We start from the raw sequence: 26,572 nt of genomic DNA, 5'->3' as shown, positions 1-26,572 counted from the left end.
CTCTCCAGTTTTTTACTTTAACGTTTGAATTCTCCGTGGGGGGGTTGTGTATCACCAAGAAAACTTTCAGAGTTGTAGAGCAAGCGATTCTGAATCCAACAGTATAAGACTTGTAAGTTTTTGTTTTGAATTGGGACTCTAGAAAGCACCGGAAAGGTGTGTGTGTGGGTATTTTCATTTAACATGGTAGAACGCGAAAAATCTCTACTGACTATAATATACAGCCACTCTCGTGGCTGTATAATGAAGTCATCACTCCATTACCTTCCTCTGTTAATCTGGCAGCAACATTACTTGCGCCACTTTGGACGTTTTCATTTGTGCTGCTGTGTACTTAATACAGGACTGCCATTTTGGAAAGAGATGCTTGACTTGGAGTGTTTTGTCTACCATTGCACAGAGATATTACTGATAACTTGAGAACAGGTCTGAAAGGTGGGGTGGCAAGAGCCCAAAAGTGTAACACCTCCCCCCCCCCAAAAAAAAAAATCAGTGGTGTTCCTGGATAACAGCAACCACTGAGAAAGTTAAAATTCTCTTGTAATATATTTTCTGGAGCAGTTGCTATAACACCAGGTGCCAGTTTTTGCAACAGCTGTCAGGTGTACAGCCATTGATTTGTCTCAGATTGTGTTGATTATTTTCCTTCAATTGTTGTCATGTACCAAAAATGAACATTAAATCCCTGAAATGGATTTTTTAAAAATCCTCAAAACAGTAGACTTGCCTCAGTTTCTGTGTTTGCTAAATTAATAATTTTCTTCAAATAATTTCAATTAATGTAAATGCTAAAAGAAAAGGGAGCTTATACTTCATGTTCTTCAAACATCCTTTAATATTGTAAACTTCCTTCCAAATGTTTAATTCTGATGGGTGTAAATGTCCCATTCAGATCTGTGTATGATCAATATAGTAGGTTCTTAGGTAAATATACATAATTCATAGAAATTCCATAGAAGTGTATTTAGCTGGCCTAAAAGTGGCAACAGAAGATTTATGGAACTTTAAAGTTGACAATGAGGACATTGAACTTGTCAAGGATTATCAACACCTTGGCACAGTCATTAACCAAAATGGAGACAATAGTCAAGAAATCAGAAGAAGGCTAGGACTGGGGAGGGCAGCTATGAGGGAACTAGAAAAGGTCCTCAAATGCAAAGATGTATCACTGAACACCAAAGTCAGGATCATTCAGACCATGGTATTCCCTATCTCTGTGTATGAATGAATAAAATTTATTACGGTCAAAGACCAGCATACAAATACATATCACCAAAACAGCAAAATATCAATAAAATTCGGACATTGACAAATCTAAATAAACTCTATTTAAAAGCCAATCTCTATGTATGGATGTGAAAGTTGGACAGTGACATAAGTGGATAAGAGAAAAATCAACTCATTTGCAATGTGGTGTTGGAGGAGAGCTTTGCATATACCATGGACTGCAAAAAAAGACAAATAATTGGGTGTTAGAACAAATTAAACCAGAACTATCACTAGAAGCTAAAATGATGAAACTGAGGTTATCATACTTTGGACACATAATGAGAAGACATGATTTACTAGAAAAGACAATAATGCTGGGGAAAACAGAAGAGAGTAGAAAAAGAGGAAGGCCAAACAAGAGATGGATTGATTCCATAAAGGAAGCCACAGACCTGAACTTACAAGATCTGAACAGGGTGGTTCACGACAGATGCTGTTGGAGGTCACTGATTCATAGGGTCGCCATAAGTCGTAGTCGACTTGAAGGCACATAACAACAACAACAAAAGTGGCCTAGTAGCATAGATGGCTTTTCAGGATGCTAATTACTTTTTTACCCTTGTAGTGAAAGGAATAATCTTAAACTTTCCGGTTGCATGTTCCATAGTCTTCTGTTCTCTTTGCTATAACGTTAGCATAACTTAATTTTACAGCGCAATTCTACGCATGTTTATTCAAAAATGCATTCACACTGTGTTCCTCAGGGCTAGTTGCACTTACGTTTGACTTATACATTGTCAAAGGTCAAAGTTTAGAGGTTAATTAATGTTGGATAGAAAAAGTATTCTGCATAACTTTACTATTTGCTGTATGTTTTCATATTTAAATGCCCTTTTGTGCTACTTAACACTTGTAAAGAATAAACTGTGGCTTGTAGCACAATATCTGTGATCTGTCACAATGAAAAAAATACAAGTGTTCAGTGCAGTTTGCATTCTCAGTAATGCTGTTTTTTTGTTTGTTGCACCATTGGCAACAAAGCATATTTTTTATTTATTTTTTACCAACAGGTATTCCCTCACTTTTTAATAAAAGGTGTCTGGTTACTATCTGTGAGGTACAATGTATGGCTTTGATATGTTTCTCCTCCGGACATACACAAAACGTGTGTCAAGAAAAAGATCTGAATGATGATTCCAGGTTATACTCCTTTCATGGGATTATACTTGCATGTTAGTTCTAGAACAGGGATGGGGAACCAGGTGCTCTCCAGATGTGCTGCACTACAACTTCCTTCATCCTTCACCATTGGTCATGTCAGCTGAGGTTAATGCGACTTGAAAGTTCAACAACATCTGGAGGGCCAGACGTTCCTCTTCTTTACCCTTGTTATCCTATGGAATTGTTGCATTAAAATGATTGTTTTTCATCTGTATGTTTAGTCAGCATTTGGTTTCTCTCCTACAGTATATTCTGGTACAGTATATTCCAGATGTTTTGGACTAAACTCCCATCAGTTTCAACCAGCATGACCAGTGGCCAGGGTTAATGAGAGTTACAGTCCAAAACATCTGAAGGTTACTTAGTTGGAGATGGCTACGCTACACAATCATTGTTAAATAACTTGCAGTGTATCCTATTCATTGTTAAATAACTTGCAATGTCTGTTTGCAGTGTATCCTGACATCTGCACCATTAGTCTAGTGGCTATCAGTGACCTCAATAAACATGCAGACCGATTAGCTTTCTGGGATGATGTGTATGGCTTCAACATGTCCTGCATGAAGAAAGCTGTAATTCCAGAAGCTGTTGTGGAAGTCTTAGATTCAGCCACACTTATATCTGACGCTTGTGTCATCAAGGTACTGTAACAAATAATATGAACTTCTAGACAGAAATGTATAATTATTAATCCAATGCAATATGTAAACTAGACAATGTATAGAAAAATCATATGGTGGCTGTTTAGTGTTTATAACATATGGAGTCGATAGTACTAATATTTTGGAACTTGAACATATCTGTATGGATTTAGCATCCTTTTCATAGTAGATTTTTTTCTCTTCTTTCCCACCACAAAACTCATAAAAGCAGACTGAAAATAAGGAGGTGTAATGGCTTCTTGCACATTGTCCACTCAACATCTATTGATGGTATAAGAACATAAGAACATAAGAACATAAGAAGAGCCTGCTGGATCAGGCCAGTGGCCCATCTAGTCCAGCATCCTGTTCTCACAGTGGCCAACCAGGTGCCTGGGGGAAGCCCGCAAGCAGGACCCGGGTGCAAGAACACTCTCCCCTCCTGAGGCTTCCGGCAACTGGTTTTCAGAAGCATGCTGCCTCTGACTAGGGTGGCACAGCACAGCCATCATGGCTAGTAGCCATTGATAGCTCCGTCCTCCATGAATTTGTCTAATCTTCTTTTAAAGCCATCCAAGCTGGTGGCCATTACTGCATCTTGTGGGAGCAAATTCCATAGTTTAACTATGCGCTGAGTAAAGAAGTACTTCTTTTTGTCTGTCCTGAATCTTCCAACATTCAGCTTCTTTGAATGTCCACGAGTTCTAGTATTATGAGAGAGGGAGAAGAACTTTTCTCTATCCACTTTCTCAATGCCATGCATAATTTTATACACTTCTATCATGTCTCCTCTGACCCACCTTTTCTCTAAACTAAAAAGCCCCAAATGCTGCAACCTTTCCTCGGAAGGGAGTCGCTCCATCCCCTTGATCATTCTTGTTGCCCTCTTCTGAACCTTTTCCAACTCTATAATATCCTTTTTGAGATGAGGCGACCAGAACTGTACACAGTATTCCAAATGCGGCCGCACCATAGATTTATACAACGGCATTATGATATCGGCTGTTTTATTTTCAATACCTTTCCTAATTATTGCTAGCATGGAATTTGCCTTTTTCACAGCTGCCGCACACTGGGTCGACATTTTCATCGTGCTGTCCACTACAACCCCGAGGTCTCTCTCCTGGTCGGTCACCGCCAGTTCAGACCCCATGAGCGTATATGTGAAATTCAGATTTTTTGCTCCAATATGCATAATTTTACACTTGTTTATATTGAATTGCATTTGCCATTTTTCCGCCCATTCACTCAGTTTGGAGAGGTCTTTTTGGAGCTCTTCACAATCCCTTTTTGTTTTAACAACCCTGAACAATTTAGTGTCGTCAGCAAACTTGGCCACTTCACTGCTCACTCCTAATTCTAGGTCATTAATGAACAAGTTGAAAAGTACAGGTCCCAATACCGATCCTTGAGGGACTCCACTTTCTACAGCCCTCCATTGGGAGAACTGTCCGTTTATTCCTACTCTCTGCTTTCTGCTTCTTAACCAATTCCTTATCCACAAGAGGACCTCTCCTCTTATTCCATGACTGCTAAGCTTCCTCAGAAGCCTTTGGTGAGGTACCTTGTCAAACGCTTTTTGAAAGTCTAAGTACACTATGTCCACTGGATCCCCTCTATCTATATGCTTGTTGACACTCTCAAAGAATTCTAATAGGTTACTGAGACAGGACTTTCCCTTGCAGAAGCCATGCTGGCTCTGCTTCAGCAAGGCTTGTTCTTCTATGTGCTTAGTTAATCTAGCTTTAATCATACTTTCTACCAGTTTTCCAGGGACAGAAGTTAAGCTAACTGGCCTGTAATTTCCGGGATCCCCTCTGGATCCCTTTTTGAAGATTGGCGTTACATTTGCCACTTTCCAGTCCTCAGGCACGGAGGAGGACCCAAGGGACAAGTTACATATTTTAGTTAGCAGATCAGCAATTTCACCTTTGAGTTCTTTGAGAACTCTCGGGTGGATGCCATCCGGGCCCGGTGATTTGTCAGTTTTTATATTGTCCATTAAGCTTAGAACTTCCTCTCTCGTTACCACTATTTGTCTTAGTTCCTCAGAATCCCTTCCTGCAAATGTTAGTTCAGGTTCAGGGATCTGCCCTATATCTTCCACTGTGAAGACAGATGCAAAGAATTCATTTAGCTTCTCTGCAATCTCCTTATCGTTCTTTAGGACACCTTTGACTCCCTTACATATACATGTATATGTCAAAAATGATGTGCAATTCTCTGGTTCCATCTGGAGTCCATAAAATGACCCAAAGAGCTGTCTTTAAACCTTTAATAACTCAAATTTCTGTTTATATCCCCATGTCTTTTCTTTCTTCTCTCAGGCACTTCCTGTCCCTGATACACTTAGTTTAGATTGTGGAATTTGAAGCTGCATTAATTAATATTTATATTACTTGCTGAAATCTTTGATTGTTCATATGAACCAAATTTGCTTGCTAAAATTGTTGTTTCATATATTTATTACATTTATATCCCACCTTTCCTCCAAGGACCTCAGGGTGGTGTACATGGTTCTCCACCTTCCCCATTTTTTCCTCACAACAACCCTAAGAGGTAGGTTATGTTGAGGCACAATGACTGAGTGGAGATTTGCACCCTGGTCTTCCAGGTCCTAGTGCAGCACTCTAACCACCACATTATGCCATAGTGGCAGTATAATGAAGATGACTGGTTAAGCAATATATTGTTTTCCATGTACATGAATAATGTGGCACTTCCATAATAGAACATCTGAGAAAACCATACAGATGTTGTTGCATGTGCAACTTAGGTGTGCTTAATTGAAGCATTTCAGGGAAAAGTTCCTTTCCAGCCCCCCACCCTCTTTTTGGCTGATGTCTGAAGAGATAATCTATTGTTTTCATATATACAGCATTGTTACTGTGTGGAATTGTACACATTCAGTGCCCTGATAATGATAGGTTCAAATTTAGACCAGTGGCCTAAAGTAACTTTCTCCTATCTAGATCAGAATAGGCTACATTTCTATCTCAAAAGGAGGGAGTCTTCATTGCTCCCAAATTAAAATTGTGGTTGTAATATTTTGTGCAGCATCTGCCTCTAAATATTATACAGCCCAAGATTTCACTGATTTAGATTTGTTCTTCTAAAAAAATAAGAGATCCTGTAGTGCAGACTCCCAATGCATCTCCAGTAGATCAAAAAAAATGATAGGCCTGTTTGTCTTGGTTATGGCTACTATGATACACTGCAGTTGCTTTATAACCTACTTTTACACTGCGAGCTGAAAAAAATGTGGTTGTTTAGAATTGGTAGGTAAAAGTTTCAAATAAGCCTTTACATTTCGACTCTGTTTTCCTGTGTAACTTGTAGTAAAATTAATGAATTGACCAAGAATGACATTCTGAGTAAACAACCAAAATCAATAACTGTTCCATACAGCTGAAGATTTTAAAATATCCAGTTAATTATAAAAATGTACCTAGTTAATCATATGATGAGTATGAATGTATGTTTCGCCTCTGACTCAGGCATTCATTAATATGAGTAATGCTTTTGTCATACTTTGCTGAGCTTCATGAAAATCTGACAGTTTGTATAAGTTTTTTTTCCAAGGGGATTTTTTTCCTGTAGGCTGAGCAATTGCTGATAATCCTATTCAATCATTTGTTTGTTTAATAAATTTACATCCTGCCATTGAAGAATTCTTACAGCAAATAATAATACAAAATTAAACAAACATAATACCAATATATAAAACATTCCAATAAAAGCAGAAAATCAGTACACAATACTCATAGATAAAATAGTATAAACCAATAATAAAACAAACAGCCATCCCAAGATTACAAAGTATAGCCAAGCCCAACAGTAAAAAAACAAGTCCATCAGCTGAGCCCCGTTTCAAGGAAAAGATAAGTCTTCTAATGTTTCTTGGAACTCTGTTGTAGTCTCATAGTTCATTTGGCAATGAGTTCCACAGCTGTGGGGCTACCACAGAGAATGCCCTCTGCCTCATTGCCGCCATTTTTTACCTGGAGGTAGGCACAAAAGAATGGTTTAGCTACAGCAGATGTTGAAAATGCCTCTTATTGTCTGATACGATTATGCCATTATTTTTCTGCTATATTGCTTTGCATGTGGATTCTAAAGTAAGATGAAGTAAAATGACTGAGTTGCTTTGCATATCCCGACCATTATCCAGGTCCAGGATGCAGAACATACATTATGTTTGCATATTATTCAATTTTTTAAAACCTTTAAGGTTAATTTAAGTACAGTACATAGGTACAATTCAGACTTTTAACTAAAAGGAAGTGGAGTATATAAGGGTGTGTGCATGTGTAAGAAAGTTGTGTGACTCTGATCATAAATGGACATGTGAGTCCTGGTGGAACCTAGCTGGTGTTCTCGAGCCATTTTCCTTACTCCAAATAGAACAAAGGAACACTATGTGAGAATTTGTAAGAATTAAAGCCAGACTGATGTGGCCAGTTTTAAGAATGTGCCTCACCTTGATTTCATTTTCTAGTGCCTTTTTGTTAGGCCTCTGATTGAGTTTATAAGATTCATCAAACCATAAAATAATCTGTACCTTTTATGTCTCCTTCAAATTAGAACTGCTTTCCATGTGATACATTTTCACATACATATGAAAATAAGAAATTGTGTATACTTTACATGTACAGTCATGGTTAGTGAATACACATGTCCATTTTGTTGCCACTTGGGGCTTCCTTCCACATATGTGCATAATTTCCTGAATGAAAGTGATAATCCAGATTGGATTATTACAATGCACTCTACGTGGGGCTGCCCTTGAAGATAACTTGGAAATTTCAACTGGTCCAAAATGCAGCAGCCAGATTCCTGGCTGGGGCTCCATTTATTTAGATCTCATATAACCCCTGTTTCAAAACAGCTGCATTGATTGCCTTGCTAGCCCCTAAATTGTGGAATTCCCTCCTCACAGACGTATGTCTTGCACTTTCATTGTACAGCTTTCATCATATGTTGAAGATGTACCAATTCACCTTGGCTTTTGAGATTTATATATATATTAGAACCCTATCTAGTTGTGAATGTAACTTGTTTTAAACTGTTTTTAATACTGTATTTTATATTGTGGTGACCCACCCTGAGACCTTCTGATAAAGGGATGATGATAATATCATCATAATCCATGTGGGAAGTGCATCCTCCATAAAAGTGTCCTTACAATTTTAACTTTCTGGCTATAGGCCAAAGAACTGCACCTCAAGTGAGGCTTAGATTCATACATCCAGAGAAGTCCCTTCTCTGCAAACTGCATTGCAAGCAACTTTTGAACTGTAAGAGTTTCAAAAGGTGTTTATCATGTGATGTTAGATGTTAGAGGACTGCAATTTGCCTGGTGACAAAAAGTCTCTGGATTTTTGCTTCTGGTTTCACAACTGTATCAATATACACCTGGTAGATAGTATTTTCCTGTAGGTTGTTTTTGAGAATGGGGTTAAGTGAGCCCTTGGCCTACAGTACTACACTCCTGGATGGCCTGATGGGCAAGTTCCATTGTTGCTGCTAGCATTCCCTCCAAACTGTTTTTGCCATGGAGTGGTGGTGCTGAATCGCCAGTCAAGAGGCCAGAATTAACCCGGGGCTACTAGTTATATTTGTTTATATAGACTAGTAAATGATTTGTCTGTTCAGATGCTTTACTCTTAAGTTGAAGAAGAGTAAAGTAAGTTTTCTTTCAAGTCAGACATGATTAAAACAGTCTCTGTAGATTCCACTCAAATATTTTGCTTCTGTTTTCTTCTCACACTCACATGAGACTTTGCACTTCCTTGCAGCAGATAGATTGCCATGTTGTATTGGTTTCAGAACTGGAATTTTCATCAGACTTCACTCTGACAGTCACAACAACTTCAGTATGTACAGTAAGTATTTTATTCAATCATTTCTAGGGGTTAGGTGCCTGACTTCTGAAATCTTTGCTCAAAGCTAACAAGTTTGCAAATGAAGGCCATTGATGGCTGCAAGATTAAATGTTGGCTGTAGCTGGTAGCTGTTGATGTATTGCAACTCTTTCAAGCAATGGCTCCCATCTTTGGTCATAGTGTAATGTGTCTGCTAAAAGCTTCCCTCTGCCAACTATGACATTCCTCCTAAGTCCTCCCTCTTTCATATCTCCTGTTGTTTACATCTTAAGACTTATTTTACTCTTTCTCCTGTGTTATCTTCCCTTTCTTTTCTGCTTGTAATGAGCTGATATGCTACCTCTTTTTAAAATGTCATCATCCACCCACCTTTTGAACTGTTTGTAGCCAGATTCATATGGAATGACTTCTCCTTCTCACCGTGAATTCCACTTTTTACACCCACTCTTTCAGCAAAGTAGTTTGTATCTGTTGCTTTCACAGACAGCGTTGCTTGTGTCTTCCTGTTTATTTGTGTAGTTTTGGGGTATGGGTGGTATTTTCATTTTTAAAATGATACGTGTATTTGTTGCTTTTTATACTCTTGTGTTCTCCAGTCTTAAAAATGTAGTGATATGGGTGAAATGTTTGCTTTGGAAGTTATCAGGTTTTGGTCAAAGATTGATCTCATGCGTGTGCACACACAGTCAAGTATTACATACTTCATTATGTAAGATTATTGATATCTTATGACCAGAATTTCCAGTCTTTTTATGATGGAGTATAGCAGTTTAGTTAGAGGCTGACAGTCCATCCATCACATCAGGCTGCCTAACCTTGCAGTAAATGAACAATAAAGTCTCTTATATCTATTGGAGATTTTGAAGATGATTTAAAGGTGTAAGTCTTCAGCTGGACACATTTTCCCTCTTGATTTTCCAAATCTAGATTTTTGGTTTGGTTTAAAATATAAGAATAAAAGTTTCTCTTAAAAAGAAATATATGCTTCCAAAACCTAATGTGGATATTTCTCATCTATGAGAGGAGGATACGTTACTCTCTCAGTTTGGGGTGAAACTAAATGCTATGTTGGGGAGCTGTGTTTGGAGCCCCCAACTTTCTTTTTGTAAAAGCAGACGTGGTATGGACAGCCCAGTTTGGAACAGGTGGAAATGGATCTAACGCTCTACCTGTGCCGTGGCCCTGATCCAGATCACATCCCTGAAGTTGCTATTAAGCATCAAAGGAGGAACTTGTAAGCTTAAATGTTAGAAAGTTTATTTTTGAACCTGAAAGGTTGTGAACACAACTCAATCCTATTTATTTTTGTCCTGAAGTAAATCCACTTTGTTCAAATAAATATGTAGCACTGTAACCTGAGATACTTAAAACTTCTTCCCTTAGTGGCCAGTCCAGCTGGCACCCTGGGCATCCCTTTAATTCCTTGTCTTCTTAAGCTTCACACTGCAAATGACTGAGCTCAGAGGAAGCAAGCCTTGGCATCAGCTAGTTATCTTCATGAATAGGAAACAAACTTGCCCTCGCTGTGTGGGAGTGACAAGAGTTCCAGTCGTATGCTCATGCCCACTTCTGTATCTGATCTTTTTGCTAAGTGCAAACAGGAGCACACTTCTCACTTTGGCCATTAATTAGCCTGGCTGAGAACAAAGAGGTTTCCTCAACAAGCATTGCCTGCACTGGCAAACTAATATTAACCAATAGACATTTTGCATCCCTTAATGATGGGATTATCCATCTCCATGTTGTGTCCAGACCTCCATCAGCACACTGCTGTTTTCCACTAAGATCCAGCAAGCTGGACAGGTTGCTTCATCCCCAGTCTCCTGTACCCTCTCTCCTTATCTCCTGTCTGTGCATGTGTTTTCTTTGAGCTAGTCCAGCAACTGAACACGAAGTTGAGCATTGTTCTTCAAGGCATTTTTTCTATTTTTAGAACTATTTGGGGAGAGTTCCAAGCAACCCAAGTTGCAACTATAAATTCTGTAGTATTTATGGGCGAGGCACAGTCTACAAGCTTTGGAAAGTAGACTATGGCGCATATCCAGAGACTCATGCTCAGCCACTTTTAGAACTTGGATATACAGCCATAGATCCAAACTCAATTTCTGAGGTAACATGCTACTTCTTGTCTTTGGACAGATAACTGTTAACACTAACACTTTTATTTCTCTCTCTCTCTTCCCTCCACTACTTAAATCTGTCTTTTTTTTTTGCTTTCATATGACCTAAATCCCTGCAATTTGCAGTTGAGCTCTGGGGGTCCATTGTTACCATCCAGATCCCCAGTGCTGCTCCCCAGTCCTTGTATGTAATCAGGAAAATTCCCCACCTCTGTCTCTTTCATAGAAACAAGCAAAGTGTAAGGCACGGATTGTTAACCAGGCAAGTGCCTGAGGACCTGAGCTTTCATTTTTCTAAAAAAAAGAAGTCTCTAGCCATCCTAGAAAGAATGTTATGAAGCAAAATGTGCAGGCACCCTTCTAAGCAATTTCTGTGAAATGATGCAGCCTGGCTGCTCTTATCTGTCAGTGTGCCCAATGAGTGAAGTCACAACTGTGATTGATAAGCAAGTTGTTCCGACATGAGTCCTAAAGAGCTTCTGTTTTTTCCTTTAGTGGATTTTTCTTGCTTCTCTCTTTTTTTCTAGTAGTCCTTGGAATCTCCATATTTTGTCCTTTTTTCCTAGCAGCCGCAATGCATTTTCTCTGTGCTGGGCTCATTAGTTACTCTCTAGAAGTTTTTTCCTGCTACACAGTATGTGCGGGTGGATGTTTATCCCCAATGACAAATGCAAAATGTGAAAACTTTGCAAAGAGGCTTAGGCATGATTCCTGCTGTGCTATTGTCCAGGGGCTCATTAAGAATTCACTGTCTAATTAACTTACACTACAGTAGAGTGACATACACATCAATTTCTGAAGCAAGTCTCTTTATGTTTAATTGGGCTTATTCCCAGGTAAGCAGATATAGGATGGCAGCCTAAGTTTGGTGTTGGGATTTGGGCAAACAGGGTTCTTGTGCTTTTTCTCTGCAATCAGGACCAGCAGGACATAGCTGATTTCCTGTGGTAAGGATGAGGTGGTCTGGGGGTGGGGTGGAAAATCACCAGTGCGTGTACTCTCTCTAATTTTATGTTATGCCATATCCCCAACCACCACAGCCATGTTGTGTTACGCTGCGCCCCACCACCACCAATGACAGACATTTTTTGATTGGCACTCTCAAAATTCAAAATGTGCCCCCAGTTCAAAAGGTTGGCGCCCCTGGGGTAAGGGGTGTGTTCAGTCAAAGTGGATTTGTGAAGCCTATGTATGATTTTACTCATTTTACATTTTGGTGATTCAAGCCATACAACTATTTTGCTCTTCAGTGTCATTTTGGCACTTGTAGTAATAGATAAATTTCTTTTAAACTCAACCTGGTCTAACTTGCATATGTATTCACACCACAGGCCAATTTGAAATTGCACACCTATAAGAAACAAACAACAAATACAAAAATGCAAGAGCACCATGGGCATGGGTATCTGCCATAAGGACACCTAGTAGCATGTAAAATAACCAATCCATTGGGGAACAGGGAATGTCTTTTCAGTCTGTTCTAATCCCAGATCTAAAAAACTTCTAATATTCAGCTTTAATCTATTGCTGCATCCACAGAACCTTTGGGATTAACCAGGTTAAAAACCTAGATAAACTAAATTGTCAAAGTTTTATAAATATTACACAGTATTGCACATCCTCATTGCCTTGTTGGAAAGCACAGTACTTGTATTAAAAATAACTATCTTAAGAGCTAGTTTCCTCTCTAGCATAACAACTGAGATGCTTTTAGTTAATCCTAGTTAATAAGCTCATTATCAATTGTTATTCATTGGTTCATATTGGTTTGTGGTGTTAGCTATGACCTAAGATCTTACACATTAAGGTTGTGGTTCTGTGGCTACTTATCTGATAGTCACCCCCATTGAATTATATAGTGACCCCCATTTGAGTAGGCCTACATAGGATTCATGGTAAAAGCATAAAATCTGCCTTCCAGGGCACAGTAAAGGCTGCAGCATTATTAGCTGGTTTGGGGGCAGGGAGGAAGGATAGGCAATGCAAATTTTAACACCATTCTTCTTTCTCATTCTAAATTTGATGGTTCCATACCTAACCCACATGGAAGGTAGTAGTTTCTACATACTTGGGGAACTTCCCAGATATGCAGAAATATATTTGTTTGTAATTTAAAAAAATAAAGACTGCAGGTACTCATTGCCCTGTTGGATTCATTAAATGTTGTAGATGTCAGCTGGAGGGGAAACGGGAGAAAACACGATTAAGGGTATATTGATCTCATTCAGTCTCTAACAACTTATGATGTCAGGGTGGGGAGAGGGACAGAGGATGCATGGCACACACTTTGGCTAACCCAATTTCTCACCCAAACTCCCATACGCTATGGGAAGGGAGAGGTGAATATGTTCTTCTACCTCACGCTATATTGTTGCGATTGTGCTAGCTGAGGAGCCTCTTCTAGACCCAAACCTCCAAAACCATCATTATAGGACAATTAGGATATAGTATTAGACTGCTGTGATTCCAAGCTAGGTATGCAGATAGTTAGTTATGTAGCTCCAAAGCTCACCACTGACACTATTATATACTATGGTGGGTGGAATTTCCCAATCGTTTCTTTCCCCTCTGTGATTCTTTGCAGATCCCAACTTGGAAAGGACAAATAAAAGAAGACTGGCTTGCTTCAAGGAATAAACAGCTAACCCATTCTGGCACATGAGATACAACTTTGCACTGAGTTCATCATATGGAATTACTGTTGTGTAGATTGAAGATTAATTTTCAGGCGAAATCACACTTTGAATAATACAGTACAAAGCCTAATACCTAAGACATTCAGTTAGTCTAGTTGTTAGATGGAAGGTAGCTTTGTACATTGTACAATAAGCAAAGTAATTTTTCTTCAGAACCCCCTTGAGAAGAAAGGATCATTCAGTAATCTCAAGACACTGAATTGTTTTCATTTAAGAAATATCATTTTCAAAATTAAAGTGGTATTTCTGCTCCAAGAACATAGTGATTCTCTTTCTCTCTCTCCCTCTCTGCTGTATGGCTTACAAGCATTTCATCTCCATGCTTGGATAAACTCCATCAAAAGCACATTATCCTCCTACTTCTGTGGCCAGCTGCCTAATTGTATCTGCTCTAGCTGCATGCTGTCGGAACACGATACTGATGAGGAACAAAAATGATAAATTGCTCCCCGCAGCTGATAGCAATGATGGTAACTTTTAATTTCCTCTCTCCTAAGTGAATTGGTCAGATTGCTTTTAACTGGTTTCACAGGGTGTTGTATAAATCAGTTAGGTATTTATAATGAGAACTGATGTTTTGCTTCTTAAAGAAAAGGCTCAGGTAAATGAGGAAACAAAAATCATCCTGTGCTTAAAAATAATTATTGTATTATCTGTGCTTGAAAATAAGCCTGAAATGCAGGATAACTATTGACTAAATTGTGGATGTTTGACAATCTCAAACAGACAATGAAATTTTTGAGAGCTTATTTCATGATTCCTGTAAGTAAAAATGTGTCTTGCTGCAGCAACAGAATAAATAAGTATTGAATAGAGCTACAAATACTTGATTTGTACAAGAAATCTTGCAGACTTTTTTTTCCTGATCTTGCACTTGCAGCCCCAGATTGGCAACATTATGGCTACCGATGCTGCTTATATGCATGCTCCCTGTAATAGATTTGGAAGGATTTCTACATTAAGCCAACTGGCCTAGCTTATATTTCAATGTCATCTTGGTTTGCGAATTGATTTCACAGGTCTGTATGCAGGCTTAATGATCACATTTGCAGCTCTGGTGCACCTCGTTTTCCTTCTGTATTGCTGACATGGTTTATGAGCAGGAGAAATTCAGGGGGTTTGTGAATGTTTACATCTCATTAACCTACTTGCTCTTTTTTGCTTGCCTACTTTTCAGAACAACATCCTTCCCCCAACACACACACAATACATAGCAGTTCTATCTGTTGATGAGATGCTGAGAACAGAAGGCAGAATAATTACTCTGCCGCAGTGTTTCTTAACAAAAAACATCCTTTCAAAGGGCATGCCAGGCCAGATCTTCAGTTATATATGGCCAATCCCGTTGTGTTCACTTTCAGTTTCCCAGTGGATACTGTTCAGAGAGTAGTGTCTGAATTACTCTAGTGGAGATGCTGGAGTCTATCATGATTATTCCTCTGGAAGATTATATATCTGTTGTCAAAGATGAGGTGGTGTGGTAGAGGAGAGGTAAAAGGAAGCATAGTCAGTTGTGAATAAAACAAAACAAGAAAACTGCCAAAGTAACTCTTACTGAAGTCCACACAAGTTTCAGTTGTATGCCATTTCTCACACTTGAGTTTTGTAACTCCCTTAAGTTACATATATTTTATTTATCTCTTCATAGTGTAAGTTGACTGCGGAATAAAAGATTGGCGTACTCAGCTGATCTTCTGTAGAACCATTGAAATGGAGCCTTGATATGCTTTAGAAGGACTATATAGCTTTGTAATTTGGCAGGATAGATATTTTTTTAATTTCACATTTTATCCTGCATTATACATAGGACTTGAGGCAGGATGCAAAATGTTTTTGAACTTAAAGCAGAAAGATCAAAGTAAAAAATTGAATGTCAAAATTAAAACATCAATAAAATGAGATATTCATTAAAAAAAAAACCTTTACCAAAGATAGTTGTGTGTCTGACACTAAGGCTTTGACATGTATCAAAACAATGGAAGTTCCACAATTGAGAAAGCACCTCCCAGAAGTTGTCCATGTATGACCATGGCACACAGATATAATTGGCAATGTGGTATATGACATGGCATAGAATCCAGCAAGTTGTGCAAAATCTGGAAAAACTAATGTGTTTGAAAGTTGTCTACTTCTGTGGTAGGAAAATAAAAACACAGGGTTGTATCCAATATTTCATGAGCAGAAGATAGCTTGCAGAATAGATATTTCCTCCTGCAGCCCCTGTACCCCCTCCCCAGACTTCTCCACCTGATGTGGAGAGATTGCCCATACAATATAGCACACAATGTTGGGTGTGTTCCCCCAACCCTCTGGAGAAGACTTTTAGAGAATATGGGGAGGTGAGGGAAAGAACTGTTCCATCAGCTGCCTTCCAATTTAGGCAACATTGGATATTTTCCAGTATTTTTACAACATAGTCTATTCTTTATTTCTATGCCTTTAGTTGAAACCGCCAAACTAAGGAATCCATTGATTAGGGAATGATCACATTGGTTTGGAATTATCACAATTAGCTGTGGGACTCCCTGACTTGAATGATGTGGAGAACAGGTTTGTGGGTTTTCTTGGACTTTTCCAGTTCTCCTCAAAAATACAATGCATAGATTCAAATTCAGTATGCAGAAATGAAAATTGTGCAAAAGCACACATTGTGTGAGATACTCGAATCAGGCTTCCTTTTTTCAATTAAGAAATGGCTTAGGCATTTGCCTGAAACTACAGAAGGAAATACCTGCTGAAAGAGCCTGGCACAGTTGCAGATTTACCACCTACTTGCATTCAAGCTTAGAAAGAAACACTGCCTGCATTCAGGTTTAGTATTATGGCAATCGTTCTAGTCTTGCCCTGGGTTTGTGTTCTTTCTCTCTCCTTCACCTTTTTCACCAGCATGGCCATGAGGAGGATATCAGATCCTTTTGCTTCAGTTTTACTCTTCACAACAATTTAGTGTTGCATCCAAATCTTAAACTATGGTTAAGGTAACTATGAGAGCCAGTGTGGTGTAGTGGTTAAGGTGATCTGGGAGACCAGGTTTCAAATCCCCACACAGCGATGAAGCTCACTGGGTGACCTTGGGCCAGTCACTGCCTCTCAGCCTCAGGGAGAGGCAATGGTAAACCACCTCTGAATACCGCTTACCATGAAAAACCTATTCATAGGGTCGCCATAAGTCGGGATCGACTTGAAGGCATTTCCATTTCATTTTTCAAGGTAACTATGGTTTAGTGAAACAAATAAGGTTCTTGAAGTTAGTATATTTTGCCAAACCATAGTTTAAATTAACCACAGTTTGTCAAGTTCAGATGACTGGGGCTGGTAGGAGTTGTGCTCTCCAGACGTTTTGCAATACAAGGTTGGGGAAGTCGGTGTAGTATTGTGTGTGAACTGGGCTTCTGTGTGTATAGGTTTGGAGCTGTAGTGAATTGAATATACATTGTTTGGCCATAGACAAATATTGTGAAAGGGAAAGACCTGACATAGTGAAAGCGGCCATTCACTCATGCAATGAGGCTTCACCTTCACCTTATCTCATGCAGCTCTCTGCGCACCCCAAAAAGCTGCTTTGGAGGTTTGGGGAACATCCAGAACAGATTTTGAGGTGTGCAGGGAGCTGGAGGGGTGAGAAGAGAAAGCAGAAGTTCTGTTGAGCAAGCATATTTCTGTTGTGCAATCAAGTGGACATCACGCTACATAATTCTATAGGTGGTTACTTGCATAAAACCTGCAGACAGTTTCCAAAAATTCAGTGCAGGGCACTGTGGGAAACTGGCCTATGCAAACTGGACCATCACTTAGCTCAGAAAACTTTAGTGTAGAAAAAAGTACTATTGAACTTGGAAAAGATTTAGTCCAGAAGGTGTAATGACATTAAATGGCCACAGAATCAATTGTATATTTGTCTATGGTGACACGTGTCATAATTAAATCAAGATTAGACTGCTGTAATGTCCTCTACGTGTGCTTGTCTTTTGAAGAGTGTTTGGAAATTTTCATCCAGAATGCAGCAGTTTAGGATGTTGATTGGAGCTAGCTGTAGGGGTTATGTGATTCCACTGTTGCAACAGCTCCATTGGCTTCTGGTCTTTTTACAACATCAATTCAGTGTTCTGATTATCATCTTTTAAAGCCCTGAATGGCTTAGGACCAGGGTACCTTAAAAACTGCCCCTCGCATGTGAACCCACCTGTGTGTTAAGATCTCTGGGGGGAGGGGGGCTGTGCTGTGTCATTGAGCTGAGATACCAAGAGAGCCATGGCCTTTATGGTTGTGTCCAGACTGTCGAACCCTCTCCCTAGGGAGGCCTGGTGGCTGCCTCATGAAGAAGGTCTTTATTTTACCAGGCTTTTAACTTTGTGGGCTGCTGATGTTTTTACTTCCTTTCTCTGTTCCCTATTTTAATTCTGTGTTTAGCAGCATTGCTCTGTTATATTTGACAAACAGGGTAAGTTGTATTGAGTGTGTGTCTGTCTCTTGAGACACAGTGAAAAGTATAAGTTATTTAAATAAAAAACCACAAACATTGAGCAGATGTATTTATTTCTTTTGATGGAAATCCTGATGTGAGGATGTGATGTCCAGAATTGGGGGGGGGGAGTGACAATGCGTTTGAAGACTGACTATAAAGGGTATTGTGCATCTATATCTCCTATGAGTAGTGTTTAAATATTATAGTGTGGGACAGCAGAAAAGACTGTCCAATTTGCAGAGATATTAATCTTTAAGCTTTTGTCAATGTCTTTAGTAAAAGAGAACTGAGAATTGCTAAGCCATTAACTGCTCTAACAACAACTGTTCAAGGCTCAATGTAAACTATATTCACGTATTAATGCTGCTTATGTTAAAGTATGCCAGTTAATTCTGATCTACATTAGTGGTGGCTAAGGCATACTGCTGCTAACTGTTCCAGAGAAAAGTATGTGGGGAAAGGGCCATAGCTCAATGGTAGAGCATCTGCTTTGGCATGCAGAAGATCCCAGATTCAATCGCTGGCAACTTTAGATAGGTCTGGGAGAAATCCCTGCCTGAAACCCTGGAGAGCCACTGCCAGTCTGAGTAGACAGTACTGAGCTAGATGGACCAATGATCTGAAACAATATAAGGCAGCTTCCTATATTATTATATGCAGAGGAGGGGAATGTATTTGTTCCATTTCTTGGGTCGATGAAAAAAGAAACACAAACAGCTAAAAAGCATAACTTGCTTATTCATTATTTCTCCACTCTTGGGAAGCTCCTGCTGGATGGAGAAAGGGGTGGGGAGACTTTATTCCTCCTTCCCTCTGCAGTTGCCTGAAAAGTTGCTCTGCAGGGCTGGGGAACCTGACACAAAAGTGTGAGAGGTGAGAGGTTGAAAGGAGAAGGGGAAATCAATGAAAATTGTCTCCCTCCCCTTTCTCCTGTGGGAGGCCCCACTGAATCTGGATCCCTTTCACTTCATGGGAGGAACACTCTGGATCCAGCCTGTGGAATATAGAAGCACTCCAGTTGCTGCCTCGGGGATTTAGTGTTCTGATAGGTGAGATAAAGAATTGGTGAAAGGCATGGAGAATCTAAAGTCCGGGTTGTTGCATTCTTTATAGTAGGTGTCTCCTTGTGCCCTGAAACCAATGCTGGATTACTGCCACACCCTCTATGTGAGGCTGCCTTTGGGCCTGGTTCAGATGCTTCAGATGGTACAAAATGCAGCAGCCAGACTGCTGATGGGGGTACATGGCCAACAACATGTGACACCATTGTTAAAATATCTGCACTGGCTGTCCATCTGCTAGTGAGCCAGGTTCAGAGACCTTGTATTAATTTACAAAGCCCTGAACAATTTAGGACTAGGATACCTTGGGGACCTCCTGAACTCTTATATCCCAGCTCCTTGAGTTGGCAAGGCTCATTTGACAGCAGCAAGAAGTCAAACCTTCAGTGTCATCAGCACAGTCCTGTGGGATGCTCTGCCGATAGAGATTTAGCAGGAGCCTTCTGTTTTAACATTTAAACATTTGTCAAAAACATTTCTATGCTGCCAAACTTATATAGGCAATTGACTTTTTTTCTATGATAGTTGATTTTATCTCTGATTTGAAATGTTTACATGGTTTTTATTGCATATATATATGATTGTTGTAAGCTTTGATTTTTTAATGAATAGCAGTATACAAATATTATAAATAAATAAATAGTTTGGGTAGTGGTAGAATTGCATGGCTGAAGGATAGAATAGTTGTTTCTTGTATTCATTTCTCAAGCTATTCTTTAAAGAACTTGCCACTGTTTGGTGCTTATCAATACAGATTACAATTTAATTTTTTTCCATTGCTGAAGAAAACACAAGTGATGTTTCATTGGAAGGAAAGTTCACACATTGCCTTCACAGGTAGTCTTTCATTCATGTTCTTGTACAGAGAATGCAATCCAGATAATGCTGCCCACATGCAGAAATCGATTTGTATTTGAAAATTGCATCAGTCAGCAGCAGACAAGCCAGCCAAAATAGAAAAGAACCCTGAATCCAACAACCTATGGTTGCTTATTTGAGAGACTTCACAGAGTTTGTGTCTGCATTGCTTATTTGCTGGGATGGGACTATGAGAACATCATTAGGCTTTGTGAGTGCAGCATTATGCAGGCAGCCTTTTGCTGTTCTCGCAGTTAAGATAACGGTCTCAGCTAGTCTTCAGTTAAATATAACATTTAACATCTTAGAGGTTTGTGGTTTAGACATGTAGCAAAAAATAGTGGAGTTCGCTCCCACAAGAGATAGTGAGATGGCTTTAAAAGAGGATGAGACAAGTTAATGGAGGATAAGGCTATTAGTGACTACTAGCAACAGTAGCAATATTCTGTCTCCACGGTCAGAGCAGTATGCCTCTGAATAGCAGTTGCTGGGATTGCAGGTAGGGCAAGTGCTATTGCACTCAGGTTCCGCTTGCAGGCTGTGAGAACAGGATGCTGGGTAGATGAGCTGTTGGCCTGATCCAGCAGGTGATCTCAACATTCCTAAGATGATCTGTTGCATTTTCTTCAACATAGTTCAGTGCATCAGAGGTAAGGACTCTTAAAGTAACAGGACAAATGAATGCATCCTTTGAACAAATTGTTACCACGGGTAGTCCTGGATTCTGAGCAGTTTATTAGCTTTAGCTCTCCATTATTCATACCCCTGAAACAATAGGATATCACTTCTGTGATGGTAACGGAAATGGAAGGACAAACCTCAACTGAATAAAGACACACACCCTCAGCTTTAACCTTTGTATTCTTTTATCTTAAAATGTAAAGGAGCCATATTTGCTGACTGGCAAATGACTTTTTAGTTTGTTTTGAATTTCCATGCTCAAGCAAGAATGTTGTGTTAATCAAAAGATTATTTTCAATATTTATATTGATAATATCAACAAACATTTAAAGAATTAAGGATAATGACTGTAAAGATTGCTAAATGTTATGTTTGTTTCTAAATTTCAGGCAATTGCTGGATATTTTGATATATATTTTGAAAAGAATTGCAACACACCAGTGAGTACACATTCAAAATTAATTTTAAGATATATGTTACATTTTGACAGCTTTTTGCCTTAAGGTGTTTGGGAATAAGCCTATTTTGCTTTTGCAAGCATTTAATAAATGTAAGTCTTGTACTTCATCAGAGATTTTTGAACTATGTTACTGCAGGTATTGTTCTCAACAAGTCCCTGTTGTACCAAAACACACTGGAAACAAGCAGCATTTTTTCTGGAGAACCCAATTTCTGTTGAAGAAGGTACCATATTTTTTTCTAGATATATAGCATTTCCATAATACTAGATTCTACTTGATATCATTTCAATCTTATTTACAAAAGCTGAAAGTAAATACTTGGAAATTTCCTGCATATCCCACAAGACTACTTTCCGTTCTGCCTTAGACTGGACTATGTGTAAAATCTCTTGCTTTTTTAGTTCACCAAAATAGTGCGGTGAGCCTGACAAGGGCTATGCTAAATGCAGGATTGCATTTTGAATGCTCTTCCATAGTATATGTGATTTTTTTAAAAATCTGTGCAAGTAGACAACTGTGACAAAAGAAAGAGAACTAGACTATAAAATATTTCTCCCACATGTACTAGTTTTTTACATGCAGGGTGTTTGTGTTCTGTTTTGTTTTTACATGAAAACATTCAAAACTCCAACCCCTGTCATCCAGCCTGAAGTGGTAAGAGCCCAAGAAAGATTTGCATACTTTATTTGCTCCCTGAGTACTGGTCATACCCCTGGACAACTGGTTGTCTGTCAGAAAAGCCAACATAGAAGCAGGTGTTCATATGTGGACTGCTCCAATGCCAATAGCACAACCGCACGTTATGCATGGAGAACAAGTTAGTAGAGCTATTGTAGCCTCTTAATCTGTAACATATAAAGCAGGCATTAGTTGCTTTGGACCTCCATGTAACCCAGGGGTGCCCTCCAGATGTTGCTGGACTACCACCCAATGATCCCAGACCATTGGCTATGCTGATGGGAGCTGAGAGTTCAACAACATCTGGAGGGCACTATGTTGGCTATTCTTGATCTAACCTAAGATTCTCTGTGGGTGTAATGTCTTGGGCTCCTGAAATATACCAACCTAAGTTATACAGTCTAGGAAGATGCATGTTCATGTATTTATACATGAAACACCTTTGCCCGATGTTTCAACTTCAAAGAAATGTATGTGTTAAGAGTTTGATGGAGTGCTTCTAGGCTCCTAACTTGCATTTTTCATAGATCATTTTAGCTGATTTTTTTTGCTAGATCTACATTAATAAATGTGCAGTGGCATTTGTCAGAACACACATAACATTAAGAAAATAGGTGTCTAATCTCCTATAAGAACTCTGTTAACTAAGGTCCAGTGACTTAAAGAACAATCTTAGACCTAAGCATATGTACTTAATAAGTGCATGATCTTTCTGTACCAGTGATCACAGTAAATCTGGCTATCAGTATTTCCTTTCCATATGTTACAGAATTCGTACATAGCTTGCTCTCCATCAGAACTGCTTTTCTTAACCCTTCATACATTCCTGTAGTTATTATAAAAATGCTAGCTTTTCAACATATGATTCCTTGGGAAAGCGTCTACAGCGGTGCAGTAGAAAAGGCACTTTCACCAGCTTAATCTCTGTTAAAAGTAGTATCCAAGGTCTACAGCAAGGGTGGAGAATGTTTTTCAGCCCGAGAGCTCCCAAGCCTCCTGGGAGCCAGCATACCAGTAATGGTCGTGGCTGAGACAAGTGTGTGCATGCATATGTATACTCTCTTCTTCTCTCCCCCCGCCCACCCAAACAGTTAGGCTTAAAAAAACCCTGCTTGTTTCAAACCAAATTATGCCGGGTGGGGTGGCCGTGCTGATCTTATGGTTAACCCTTGCCTCTCCAATTGTACTTTGCAGAAAGATCACCCCACCAATTGATATTTTTAATACCTCCTAGGCAACATGGAGGAGGATCCTCCTGCCTGTTCTGCTCTGACCTGCTGTTTGTAGTTGAATCCAGAAATCAGTGAGGGGTACGGAGTTCTTTGCCCCAATAAACAGAAGTGGGAGGAAGACTATTATAAGCCTCCAGACACCCTGCAATCCCCAAATCTGTGCCAGAGAGCTGGGGGACCTTTTAGTTCAGTGTGGGAGGTGGTGTGAGGGGCTATAGAGCAAATAAGGAATAGTCAAAAAAAGTCTCCTTCCCCTTTTGCTTGTGAAAGATACTGGATCAAAGCCATTTCCGTTCAAGGAAGGAGGCCTCCTGGGAACAAAAGACTCCTTCCATTCACAGAGAAGAACTGCCGGATCCAGTCATCTATTTACAGGTCTCACAACTAGACACCAAAATTGCATACCTTTAGTTCTTAACCTATGTTAAAATCATTCATGAAAAATAAAGTTCAGATTCTCTGATTTCATTTTTATGGTCATACTCACATATTCAAAAATTCTGGAGGGATGTGTTAAAGATTCAATGGATGACAGGGTATCACTTACCTTTTAATTTAAAAACAGCATTACAAAACCATGTAAAAGAAGTAGTAGAACCAGTAGACTGGTAGTAGTCCTGAATTCATTAATAGTTGAAAGGATAGGCATTGCATTCCACTGGAAATCTGTGGAAGCTCTCAGAATCATATAATGGATTAGAAGAATTTGGGAGGTTGTTCTCTCCACAAAATTAACTGTGGTCCTCTAGTAAATGTATAGCAGGTGTGAGGAAGCTGTGGCCCTCCAGATGTTGTTTGACTAACAGCTTGCATCATCCCTAACCACTGGCCGTGCTGGCTAGAGCTGATGGCCAGGGCTGGTGCCAGAGGTTAGCCAGGTTGGGCCCTGGCTGAGGGCCCCTGAAGGGTCCCTCATTAGAGTGGGAGGGTGGCACTCCCATTCTGTAATCCGTGGCAGAATCAGGTCCTACAACCCAACCCTGCCACAGATCGCAGAGAGGGAGCTCCTAGACGTGTCCCCAATACAGACAGCATGGGCTTCAATAAGCCCGCCCACACACCGCTGCCTCTCCATCAGTGTGAATGCCATGTGCCCTGCCATCACCCTACTGCCATCTTGGGTGATGGTTGACATGTGAGCTACGCACACGTCTTTCATACGATGGGAAAGGTAGGTGGGGCTTGCATGCAGGCTTATTGAAGCCCACACTTCTCTATATTGGGGGGCTGCCTGAGAGCTCCCTCTCTGCGATAGGGTTAGCCCCATGCCTCCTGTATGGGGGGGTGTTTGGCTATGGTACCACGGGCTCAGGGCGGGCTGGTGCCCAAGGGCCCAGTCATCCCTGGTGCTGGCCCTGGCTGATGGCAGTTGTAGTCCAGAAACGTTTGGACGACCACAGGTTCTTCATCCATGATTTATAGAAAAATTGTGTCTCCATCCATTTTTTGAAATACTAATGGTTCCTCATTGTTATGAACTGCCTGCTTAAATTAATAATATCCTCTCATTGTTATTTATTATATTTGTTCATAGACATATATTGTATATTATGTATTATGTTTTCTGCTTTTTCCAAAAAAATTAAGAGATGTCTCTTGCACAGCACTGAGACCTAATTTTTTTTTAAAATGTTTTGACCAGAAAAGTATCTATTATACCACTACAGTGAATTACTTGCCGTGAAGTGAGTGCTTTTAGAGGCTGGAGTCACATACTAAGAAGTCAGTCCATTGAACTCCATCTAAGCAGTCATGATTTGGGCTGTATATTGCAAAAGTAAGATTTTTCTAACTAGACTGGAAGTAACTTGATATGAATGAGTGATGTTCCGAAATGTGACAGCAATTCAGAGTGAGGTACAACAGAATGCTGTCACTATACTCCATTTGTTCGTAATACCTTGCTGCATTGCTAAATGACAGAAGAAAAAGCCATCTTGATATATTATGGTCAGGGAAAACTATCCACTTTGAAGGCCACTTTTAGGAGTACATTCTTGACTGACATAGACATGCCTCACAAATTTCACATGGCTAGTTCCTGAACGCTCAGTGGTGTTTTTATGCAAGAATTGTCTTCAGCTCTAAAGTCTACCACAAATTGGGAATACATTGCCTTGTTTTCCTCCAGCTCTTAAATGGTTGGTTTGTTTATTTTCAAAATAGAAAGGATGTGCTAGAGAATATTTCTGGCTTGCCAGACTTAGATAACAATCAAATGTTAAATATAACCTTCCTTAAAATCTTTTTTAAAGATTTGCTCTGCCTTAACTCCAAAGGAGGGGAAGGCATTATCTTGAACCAAAAAACCCCACACAAAACAAAACCCATTAGCAATAAGGGTGGCACCTTTTTCAGCTTGGTTTCCCTTGCTGAAACCCAATCATTCTGTCCCGCCCTACTTCGTCTCCCTAACAAGTGCCCCTTTGCATAGAGCTTTCACAGAAATCAGATTTCAAACAATGCCTACAGCTTACCTTGAATGTAGGTATCGGGGTATTCCGATAGAGGAGCGAATTTGTGTTCGTGGCTGTAAGGTGCCTGAAGATCTAGTGCACTACATGCTCTTTTGTCCCCTGTATAGGAACCCTAGACACAAATTCCTAGCACCTCTGATCAACCTTAAAGGGGGGTTACCTTGCGACATCCTAGTAGCCGAGCTCCTGGCCGATAAGTACAACCAGGTAACAGTTGCGGTGGCCAACTTTGCCCTAGCTGCAAAAAAGCTAAGAGCAAATTACGTAAAAGCAAAATGCCCACAACCTTGTAATGATTGCAAATTTTAAGTTGCATGGTTTTAATGGTTGCATGGTTTTAAATTGTTTGTTGTATGCTGTGCAATGGCCTATGGCTAAAAGCAAATAAAGCGCTGATGATGAATAAAATGGCACATGGTTTCATTTTATGTTCTTGATAATGCCTTGCAGTGAAAATAAAATGTTTGTTTTCCACAGCAGTTTAAAAGGTTGTACGCCACAGAACAGTGCAACCAACAAAAAGGAAAATACTTTTCTGAGGACCAGTTCATACTTGGTAGTTTAATTTTCTCTGTTAGAAAAAATACATGTCTACGGTGTACATTTTAAAAATAATGTATATGTAGTAGGATTTATTCTGTCACAAGTACAGAGATTGGGCGACTGCTACAAGTGTCGTTCTTGACATTCTTCTTGCCAATTTGTTAGCCATTGTTTCTAAGTTTTGGTTTATTTTAATAAATATGTTTAGAAATTGACAGTTTTTAATCTGATATTCAGAATCGGAAAGCAGAAACAATCCATAAAATCATAGAATAGTAGAGTTGGAAGGGGCCTCTAAGGCCATCAAGTCCAACCCCCTGCTCAATGCAGGAATCCAAATCAAA

At 39.6% G+C, this 26,572-nt stretch overlaps 1 protein-coding gene across 10 annotated transcripts in view; it reads left to right on the top strand.

Moving 5' to 3' along the window:
* The window catches only part of PRMT3 (protein arginine methyltransferase 3), a 91,282-nt gene that overhangs the window by 56,142 nt on the left and 8,568 nt on the right, over positions 1 to 26,572 (top strand). The window contains exons 12-17 of one of the 10 annotated variants that reach the window (XM_061610639.1): positions 2,884 to 3,071; positions 8,870 to 8,956; positions 21,227 to 21,277; positions 21,434 to 21,521; positions 23,479 to 23,583; positions 24,876 to 26,076. In XM_061610639.1, the coding sequence (XP_061466623.1) occupies positions 2,884 to 3,071; positions 8,870 to 8,956; positions 21,227 to 21,277; positions 21,434 to 21,521; positions 23,479 to 23,583; positions 24,876 to 24,892 (536 nt within the window). In that variant the 3' untranslated portion in view covers positions 24,893 to 26,076. The other 9 variants (XR_009760632.1, XM_061610642.1, XM_061610638.1 and 6 more) reach the window with 9 other exon arrangements.

Source organism: Rhineura floridana, chromosome 2 (assembly GCF_030035675.1).
Source record: "Rhineura floridana isolate rRhiFlo1 chromosome 2, rRhiFlo1.hap2, whole genome shotgun sequence".
Taxonomy (NCBI): Eukaryota; Metazoa; Chordata; class Lepidosauria; order Squamata; family Rhineuridae; genus Rhineura; species Rhineura floridana.
This window is presented reverse-complemented; position numbering and strand designations above follow the sequence as displayed.